This window comes from Podarcis melisellensis (genome assembly GCF_964234715.1).
Source record: "Podarcis melisellensis genome assembly, chromosome: 16".
NCBI lineage: Eukaryota > Metazoa > Chordata > Lepidosauria > Squamata > Lacertidae > Podarcis > Podarcis melisellensis.
Genome location: NC_138533.1, coordinates 35032980 through 35043828, shown reverse-complemented (window position 1 = coordinate 35043828; position 10849 = coordinate 35032980). Strand labels below are relative to the sequence as shown.

The window sequence follows — 10849 nt, the reverse complement described above, 5'->3', positions numbered from 1 at the left end:
AGAAACTTTAAAAACATCGGCACTGATCGAGGGAGGACCTCCAGGGTCTTTCCAGCGGTTCTCCCCCCGCGCACCCCGCTTTTCTTTTGAAAGGCGTTCCGAATGATTGGAAAGTAATCACCGTGTCAGTTTCACCTTTTCTCATGCAAAGTGAGTGTCGCAGGGAAGGCGGATCCTAGGCTGTGTGTGTGTGGTGTGTGCGCGCGCGTGAGAGAGTATCCTGGGCTGTAAACGCCTCCTCCAAACACAGCTGCTGCAAACCCCAGGAGTTAGCCTTCTGAGAAAGAGAGAGAGAGAGAGCGGGCGCTTTTACGCACGCATCTCTGCGCCCCGCCGACCTCTCGCTTTGGGTGGAGGGGGAAAATATCCGACCCAGGGACGGTGCGCGCGTATTGCGGAAGGAGGTTCGGTGCGCTCCCCCCGCCAACCCCCGCCGACAAGCTCTCCTCGCCACGGCGCTTCAGAGCTCGCCTTCTCGTTGCAATCGGATCTGCCTCCTCCCCGCCTCTCGTCGGCGCGCAAAGCCCGCCTCCTGGGGGAAGAAGGGAGGGGAGCGAGCGAGCGAAAAGTGTGGAGAGGTGGGATCGTCCGAGGCACAAATCGGAGAGAGAGAGAAGAGAGAGAGAGGAAGAAGCTACAGACCGAGGAGAAAGAGGAGCTTCCACGCCGCTTTGGGGACATGTGTGCGCTGGAGGTGCAGTGATCGCTGGGATTTCCCCTTTTTTTTCCCTTTCCGTTTGAACAAGGAACTTTGCAAGCAAGGGGGCACCCACCGTTCCTGCGATCGTGGTCGGAGGAGATGGAAGAAAGAACGCCTGTCGCCAAGAGACCCCTTGCAAGGACTTAAAAAGAAACGGCAAGCCCCCGCAACTTAAGCTTTCTCTCCTTGGTGCCGTAAGTTTGGTTGCGGAGGGGGTGGGAAGGGCTGAAACTGCGAGAGGGTCCTTCTCTCCCGAATCTTTCCTTCTCCCCGGCGCCGCCACCGCTTTTGCCCTATGGAGTTCGGAAACTGACCAGGATGGACTTTGGCCGGAAGACCTCCGCTGTTCGGATGCGAAGCTCTTAACCGGAGTTGAAAGGCGCTATTTCGCTTTCTTTTAGGGTGGGAGGGTGAGAAGGGGCTGCTATGCTGCTGCCCCACGTCGAGTGGATCGGGCCTGTCCCCTTCGGGGGGGGCTCCTGGCGAAAGTTGGGAGCGACGGTGGCCGGAGAAGGGGTTTCGGAAGAGCTGGTTTGACACCAGCCGCCTCCGCCAACAGAAGCAACCTTCTTCCAGGCATTTCCCGAGACGCGGAAGCCAGGAGCGCGGTGGGTCGTGGCGCAGCGTCGGCCAGCATGGGCGCAGCGCGGAGGAACTCCCGTCGGACTCTGGGCATTGTCTTGCACCTGGTCTGCTCCTGCTTCGGCATCAGCTCCATCGACATCGACCGGGCCGGGGACGGGAGGTGCCAGCCCATCGAGATCCCCATGTGCAAGGACATCGGCTACAACATGACTCGGATGCCCAACCTGATGGGGCACGAGGACCAGCGCGAAGCAGCCATTCAGCTCCACGAGTTTGCCCCCCTGGTGGAGTACGGCTGCCACGGGCACCTCAAGTTCTTCCTCTGCTCCCTCTACGCCCCCATGTGCACGGAACAGGTCTCCACGCCCATCCCCGCTTGCCGGGTGATGTGTGAACAGGCCCGCTTCAAGTGCTCGCCCATCATGGAACAGTTCACCTTCAAGTGGCCCGACTCCCTGGACTGCAGCAAGCTGCCCAACAAGAATGACCCCAACTACCTATGCATGGAAGCACCCAACAACGGCTCCGAGGAGCCCCCCAGGGGCTCCAGCATCCTGCCCCCCATGTTCCGGCCCCAGAGACCCCAGAGTGCCAGCCACGACCTGCAGCAGCAGCACAAGGACGGCCTGGGGAGGGCCACTTGCGAGAACCCCGGCAAGTTCCACCACGTGGAGAAGAGCGCTTCCTGTGCCCCTCTCTGCACCGCCGGGGTCGACGTCTACTGGAGCCGCCATGACAAGCAGTTTGCCGTCATCTGGATCGCTGTCTGGTCCATCCTCTGCTTCTTCTCCAGCGCTTTCACCGTCCTCACCTTCCTGATAGACCCCCAGCGCTTCAAGTATCCCGAAAGGCCCATCATCTTCTTGTCCATGTGCTACTGCGTCTACTCGGTGGGGTACATCATCCGCCTCTTCTCTGGTGCCGAGAGCATTGCCTGCGACCGCGACAGTGGACAGCTCTACGTCATCCAGGAGGGCTTGGAGAGCACCGGGTGCACTCTTGTCTTCCTTGTGCTCTATTACTTTGGCATGGCCAGCTCCTTGTGGTGGGTGATCTTGACATTGACTTGGTTCCTGGCCGCTGGGAAGAAATGGGGCCATGAGGCCATTGAAGCCAACAGTAGCTACTTCCACCTGGCGGCCTGGGCCATCCCGGCCGTGAAGACTATCATGATCTTGGTGATGCGGAGGGTGGCTGGGGATGAGCTGACAGGCTTATGCTACGTGGGGAGCATGGATGTGAATGCCTTGACCGGATTTGTGCTGGTCCCTCTGGCTTGCTACCTAATCATAGGCACCTCCTTCATCCTCTCTGGCTTTGTAGCTCTGTTCCACATCAGGAGGGTGATGAAAACTGGTGGGGAAAACACGGACAAGCTGGAGAAACTCATGGTCAGGATTGGGGTCTTCTCGGTCTTGTATACGGTGCCAGCTACTTGTGTCATTGCTTGCTACTTTTATGAGAGGCTGAACATGGATTACTGGAAGGTCTTGGCCATGCAACAGAAGTGCAAGGTGAACAACCAGACCAAACACCTGGACTGCTCAATGAGCCACTCTATCCCGGTGGTGGAGATTTTCATGGTCAAAGTCTTCATGTTGCTGGTTGTGGGGATTACCAGCGGCATGTGGATCTGGACCTCCAAGACCTTCCAGTCCTGGCAAAGCGTTTGCAGCCGGAGGCTAAAGAAGAGGACTCGGAGAAAACCAGCCAGCGTGATTGCAAGTAGCGGACTTTACAAGAAGCCCCAGCACTTGCCCAAAGCCCACCATGCAAAATACGAGTCGGCTTTGCAACCCCCTACCTGTGTGTGAGCAGAATGTATAATAATATTAGTAATAATAATAATAATAATTTAAAAAAGAACAGCCATGGAGTGACCCTATTTTGAAAGACTCACATGCACTCACAATAGTGCTCAGAACTAAAGATTAACAATAATAATGAATAAAAAATTCTTTTTAACAGTGCTATTGTCAGATAGACAAAATAGCCAGTGAAGGGGTAAAACTGAAATGTTGAAAGTCAAGATATGGGGGATAAAACAAGGGTGAACATGCTTAGGGAAAAGTTTTTAGTGCAAGGAAAACTGACGGTCCCTTATTAAAAAAGAAAACTAATTTGTTTTTAATGGTTTGGGTTTTCTTCAGCCCTCCTGAGTTAAAAGCCATGTGTAATGATTTGTATGTATACTGAAAATTCGTTTGCGTTTAGATTTCTAACTAGGTAGAGTTAGAATTTATAGAGCAATGGTTTTTTGGTTTTTTGGATTTTTTTTAAGAGCTTGAAGGAGAATTGTCTCCTTTTAGGTAACCAGCCCTTTGAGAGTAGCTTTTGTTCAATCGTCACATTGTCTTTTGAAAACAACTTCTGTTCTAACTTTTAAGAAATCCTTTTACCAAACCCTTCTCATCCTACCTACTAGGCATGGAGTTTCTAAAAACAGGTTCAATGCGAAAAGCTCACCCCTGCTCAGTTGTTTTTAAAAGTCCTCTGTCTGACCCAAACTTAGTAAAAAATTATGTGCAATACAGGTTCCTACCCCCACCCCCGCCCCGCTGCCACACACACAAAATCCTTGCCAGGACATGAAAGGAGAAACAAGTATTTTGCTGTACATAAAGGCAACAAAAGCGATCTCTAAACAAAAGAACGAAGGGGTCTAGTCCTTAGAAACCCTTTAGTGTTACTTTTTTGTGGCTTTTTAATGGAAATCAGACACGTTTGGACTGATTTGTGGAAAAAGAAAAAGTGGGGAGGGTATCAATTGCAAAGGATCCAGAAGGGCTTATTGACTCTTTCTATTGTTAAACAAATTTGGATGCTGAATAGATCAAGAAGCACTAGATTATTTTTTATTTTGTCTCTTTGTTGCATATGAGAGGCATAAACTTGTTTGTGGTGTGTGTGCGTGTATCGGAGAGAGAGGTGGAGAAAGTGTATGTATATATTATATATATATTTGTAATATACAATTATTTTTTATGCCCTGTTATTTTATTAAATGATAATAATAAAATGTGGCCTTTAGTTTGATGATAATGTGTGTCCTTAGCATTCTGTATTAATGGGGTTTTGCAGCAAATAAAAGAGGTTCATGGGGTTTTTTTGCGAACACTATTTAATGTGAAGAGATGCTTCAAAAGACCCTGTTAATTTATCTCATTCAAGGCCCAGTTGCGGGAGGGGAACATTTTATTTCCCAAACACCGAATTCTTTCCTCCTGTTGCTCCTTCCCCAAGACATGCATTGCTAGGGTCTGTAAGGAACTAGGTTATGTGAAGGAACAAATTAAGTCCTCAAGGATTTGGGAATGGAGGCGATTCTAAATGCAGAGATGGTGCCCTCCAGATGTTGGTGGACTACAGCTCCTATCAGCCCCAGCCTGAGTGGCCCATGGCCAGGGATGATGATGGGAATTGTGGTTCACCAACACCTGGCGTGCTCCACATTGGCCATCCCTAATGTGGTGGTTAAAGCCGTGGTTTCCAAACTGAGTTCTGGGTGGGGACCATCAGAAGCTTGCCAGAGGTTTCGAAATGCAAAGACTGACCACTATTGTGCAAACATGTCCATTGCTACCCATCTTTCCCTTCAGTGTTCAGCCACAGGTGAATCTTGGGGACCCCTAAGCCACTGATCTGCATCTTAGGAACATGGGAAGCTTCCTTATATTGAGTCGGAACATTAATCCGTCTTGCTCAACATGCTTTACATGGGCTGGCAGGGCTCTCCATGGCTTCAGGTAGGAGTCTCTCTCAGCCCTTCCTGGGGCTGCCAGGAATTAAACCAGAGGCCTCCTTCATCAAGAGCAGATTCTTTGTGATGGAGCTATGACCTTTCTCATACTTCCACCCAAAGCATCTGGGTCCCAGTGCTGGTTTGCAGACTGACTTCTAACATCTCATCAGTGGTTCTACTGCCATGCAAATATATTGGCCCAAAACTCTAATAAATAAAATGTGCCTGATAAGTTCTTCAGGTGGGCCAAAAAAGATAAGAGCAGTTCTCTGTTCTTTCTCCTCACCCTCTGGAATCAGAAAGAGAGGAGTTTGTTTGCATTTTCAGCTCTTTTAAGTTTTAAGTGCTGTGTTCCCATTTCTAGTTCTGGAGGGGAAAAAGTCTTCTACATACTTAATTCATTGGTGACACAATGCACATCATCTTCAGTTTGACTAACTTTCTTAAACAGATGTGGGGAACTTTGGCCTGCTTGAGGTAACCAAACTACAGCTCCTACAGTCTGGATAAATCTGCATTTGTGCAAATGTATGACATGCCATGTCTCTAAAGTACCCCAGATGTGAGGCAGCAACAAGGCTACCTAACAAAAACTCTGGGAGCTCAATGGCAGAGCAACTGTTTCGCATGCAGAAGGTGCGTGGCTCCAGCCCTGGCCGATTCTGCAGGCAGGGCTGGGAGTGCCTCCTGTCTGAAACCTTGGAAAGCCCTTGCCAGTCTATGTTTATACAGTACTGAACTGGATGGACAAAGACTTAGATATTGCTATTTAAGGGGAAGAGCCGTAGCTCAGTGGGAAAGTGTCAGATCTGGGAGGCCAGAGTTCAAATTCCCCACACGGCCATGAAGTTCACTTGGAGACCTTGGGCCGTCTCTGCTTCTCAGACGAACCTACCTCACAGATCTGTTGCAGGGATAATATGAGGAAGAGAACTATGTATGCCACCTGGAGCTCCTTTGAGGATATCTTATTATCTTAATAATAAGATAAAGAAACTTATGTCTCCCCTGAGTCCTTTGGCCTGGCTGGAAGGTATCCTTGAACTCTTACGATGCCTCTTGCTTGTCTGGATGGAGGACAGAGAGGAGGTTGTGTGAGTGGATGTAAAAACTAGCCTGTTGCAGAAAGGTTACAATTTAGGCTTGCTGCACCACCCACTTATTCCTCTGGCACTGCCCACAACCTTCATGTGGCCCTCAGAAAGTTGTCCAGAAGGGAATCTGGCCCTTGTGCTGTAAAGAGGGTTCTCTATCCCAGATCTGCTCTGATTGGCAGCAGCTCTCCAGGGTCACTTCTAAAGGTCTTCCCTTCTACCTCATCCCTGTAACTGGATTCACATTGGATCCTCAGCATCTCCAGGGAGGGCTGTGAAAGACTCCTGCCTGAAACCCTGAGTAAACTATATGGGCCAACAGTGTAATGTGGCACAATGCAGATTCTTACATTCCTGAGCTATTTTTTCTGGAGTCTCTCTCTTTTATTCTAGCACAGTGATGGCCAAACTCAGCCCTCCAGCTGTTATGGGACTACAATTCCCATCATCCCTGAACACTGGTCCTGCTAGCTAGGGATGATGGGAGCTGTAGTCCAAAAACAGCTGGAGGCCCAAGTTTGGCCATCACTGTTCTAGCACAAGGATTGAGAACCTGGGGCCTTCCAGATGTTGGACTACTGCTGGCTGGGGCTGATGGGAGCTTGACTCCAAGAGCATCAGAAGGGCCACGTGGTTCTGTATCCCTGTACCAGAATAATGGAATCAGAGAACTGTAGAGTTGAAAAGGACCCCAAGGGTCATCTGGTCTAACCTCCTGCAATGCAGGAATCTCAGCTAAAGCATCCATGACAGACGGCCATCTCAGCTCTGCTTAAAAACCTCCAAGGAAGGAAAGTCCACCATCTGCCTTGGGAGTCCATTCCACTGTCAAACAGCTCTTACCACCAGCAAGTTCTTCCTGATGTTGAGTAGAAATCTTTCCTGTAACTTGAAGCCATTGGTTTGGGTTCTATCCTCTGGAGCAGGTGAAAGGAAACTTGCTCCATCTTTTACATGACCACCTTTTATATATTTGAAAATGGCTATCCTATCTCCTCTCCACCTCCTCTTCCCCAAGCTAAGCATACCCAGCTCCCTTTACCATTCCTCAAAAGCTAGGCTTCCAGACCCTTGATCATCTTCGTTGCCCTTCTCTGCACACATTCCAGCTTGTCAATAGCCCATTTCTGCTTAGTATTTGTAGACTGTTTGGGATTTGTTTTGCTTTTGCTGTCCACTTTTTTTTTATCCACAAGAGAACATTGACCTCTCTGTCAGGGGAAAAGAAGAAGTATCTTCCCTGCCACTGTGTTCTCCCAGCCATGTGTTAGTCTTTTGTTCTACAGGTTGCTTTTAAAATGCAAATTTTGCCCTCCTTTTGTAATCCTGGAGTGAGTTTATGTGGGGATTGCATGTAGCTGGGAACTTTGCATGCATTAACCCTGCAGGATTAGGCCCTTGCTGATCAAAGCTTGGAAAGCATGTGTTTACACTACACTTGGTGTGATGGGTTGGCTTGAGGGTCACCAACTGTTGCTGCTTTGTCTGGCGGGGACTCCTTGAACAAGGACGTGACAGGCAGAAATTCAGCAGCTAAACTCCTAGCATAGAGGCAACAGGGTGAAGCTTCTGCCTGTGGTGCCCCTGTTAAAGGCACAGGAGCCATGTCCAGAGGAGGAGGTGAGAAGCTGGCAACCTTTGTCAAGCACATTACCTGTTTTCTGATGGTTGATTTGGTGCTCTTGTGTAACAAACCCGCTTCCCCAAACAACCTGGAAAGTAACAGAGAAATACAGTGGGATAAAACTTGCTTGAGACAACATTGTCAGACCTCCCTGCAAGATAGATAGATAAAAAATTTATTCGCATTAGCCAATGGCCATAGCAACAATAAAACATTACAGTACATGCAGAAAGGGAAATTTGATATAAGAGCACAATTTAAAGTCCTGAATCAGCAGTCAGTCAGTGGCCCTTATTCTCATTGCCCCTGCTGTGAACCTAGCAACCTTTGCTCATTTTGATCTGATAGAAGAAAGGATATTGTGGCAGTGGTTGAGCGCCCTGGGATGGTTAGTATGAGTGGGGTGATGATCTCGTTCCTCAGGTCTTTGTAGAGAGTGCAAGACAGGAGGACATGTGCCACTGTTTCGATGCTACCATCTCTACAGGGGCAAAGACATTCCTCAAGCGGGATCTTTTGGAATCGACCCTCAAGTACCGCAGATGGCAAAACATCCTCCCTACAAACAAATCAAGATGAAAGCTCAATAAATAGGTTTATTTATTCATTATTTTCATTTATTAAATTTGTCAGGTCTCCATAGCAACCCAAAGCAACTTATAACCAAACAAACAGGCAATAAACCCCACACAGATATATTAAAACTTAGAGGAGAGAGAAATGCATTAGAAACATACAATCAACTTCTGAAAGGCCGCAGAGAGTTCAAGGCCAAAGGCCTGGGAGAAAGAGGAATGTTTTTGTCTGGCACCTAAAGATATGCAGTGAAGGCACCAAGCGAATCTCTCTAGGAAGAGCATTGCATAAATGTGGAGCCACCACGAAAAAGGCCCACTCTCATGTTGCTACCCTGTGGACCTCACGTGGAGGAGGAACACAAAGAAGGGCCTCAGATGGTGACTGCAGGGTCACACAAACACACACACTGCTGAAAGTATCCTGATAAAAGCTACTTTATCAGATAACAGCTTCAGTCCTGAGCACACTAACTACAGAGTGACAGGAGGCCCCATGTTTCACATATGGTGGACCTGCCAGAAGGTCAAAGAGTTCTGGAATGACATCTACTCAGAACTAAAAATAATGCTAAAGGTAAATTTTCCTTAAAAAACCAGAAACATTTCTTTTAAGTATTACAGGTACAGATATCCCCAAAAGCTTAAGAATTTTTTTCCTGTACGTAACCATGGCCGCAAGGGTGCTTATTGCGTCATATTGGAAAAATGACAAACTTCCTACTAGAGATGAATGGTTACTCCAACTTACAGAACATGCAGAAATAGCCTCTCTTTCTGAAAGACAAACCCAGACAGGAGTTCATTCTAGAATGGGATAACTTCAAGAACTACTTGAAAAATAGTTGTGATATAAGCACGGTAGTTGCCTTCGAATGATTTCTGTAAATAATATATATAAAGGAAAATGACATCAAAATAGAAAAGAGAATTTTTACAAATAATAATGACAAATTAAAGTAATATGTTTATTACAAAGGGAAACATGGAGAGAGTGGGAGGTCTTACGTTTATGTAGAAAACACCTAGTTGAAATTGTATGTAATTTTCTTTGAGAAAATAGATATCCTTATTGGAGTGGCTGAAATGAAGATAACTACATGTTGTATATATATATATGAAAAGTGATTAATAAAGCATTAAAAAACCCAACAACTACAGAGTAACTTCTCTATGAACCCAGAGGGGTTTGCCTGCAAATAAACAGATGTCTAGACTAGAATCACACTGTCCAACTGCAATCCTAAGTACATCTTCCTGGGAGGAAGACACATTGAAATCAATGGGATTGATGTCTGTATTCCACCAAGTCCCTTTAAAACCATTGGGGTTTACCTCCAAGTAAACAGCATACCCTCCAAGTGCCCCTATTTTCCAGGGACAGTCCATGATTTACAGAAACCACCCCAGGTTTTGATCTGATCCCAAAATGTCCCACTTTTTCTTAGGACATCCCAATTTTCATCGACGAAATGCTGGAAGGTATGGCAGGGCACCCCTATTTTAGAAATGTTTGTGGGTATAGAATTATGTGACCCCTGAGCTAAGGAGTTAAGTGACTATACTACCATTATTTTGAACCCTGATTCTGCCTTCCCAGTTTGGTGTCATCTGCAAATTGGATGAGCATCCCCTCAATTCCTTCATCTAAATCATTTATAAAGACGCTGAACAACAACGGGAACGAGGAACATTAGTGAGTGCTCTTTGGGTTCGGTCAGTCAACCAGCTACAAACCCACCTAACACTTACCTTGTTCAACCCAAATTTTACCAGTTGCAGGTGCTAACAGTATGGAAAGTAGGGTCATGTTTGACTACCTTGATATGCTGTAATCTGCCCAGAGTGACTGGGGAAACCCAGTCAGATGGGTGGGTATAAATAATAAAATCATCATTATTATTATTATTATTATTATTATTATTATTATTATTATTGACATCCTGATCGCAAATCATTTTGAAAGCACAATAAAAATATTCTGGAGGGACAACAAGTGTAGGGCTTGGCTTTGCTCCAGTGGTGGGGCAGTGATGGGCAATCATGAATGTAAGGGGGGGGGGGAGGTCTAGAGATGTAGATCTAAATCTATTTCCTGTCCATTGATACAGCAGCCACTGAGACTCGAGTCCATTCCTATCTGCAAAGCTTCATCCCGAATTCTCTTTGTTGGTCACATTAAGGTGTGACAGAATGTTTGTGACTGGATTTTAGCATAGTTTATGAACAGAAGCCCTGAACCTTCTGACCATAGAAGCCAACTCCTAGGGCTGAGGTCCCTTTGGGGAGGGGGGGCCCTATAAAATATTTGAGGGAGCTATCTTCCCCCCAACCGCATTTGATGAGCATTACCATTAAAATGGTGTGTTTGCACCACGTCATGTAATCAATTATGTGGGGCGAGTCTTAACTTCTCCTCCCCCCCCCCCAATATTTTATTGAAGTTTGCACCCCTGCTACTGACACAGCCACCCCCTGAACAATGTCAACAGCAATGCTGCAAAGGATTCTGGAAACTGAGGCTACAGA

General features: G+C 47.1%; 1 protein-coding gene across 1 annotated transcript; it reads left to right on the top strand.

Moving 5' to 3' along the window:
• The first annotated feature begins 208 nt into the window (after positions 1-208).
• Positions 209-4327, top strand: FZD10 (frizzled class receptor 10). Its single transcript, XM_081892671.1, has one exon. It carries the CDS (start codon positions 1336-1338, stop codon positions 3097-3099), a length of 1764 nt encoding a protein of 587 aa, XP_081748797.1. The 5' UTR covers positions 209-1335; the 3' UTR covers positions 3100-4327.
• Positions 4328-10849: the final 6522 nt, after the last annotated feature.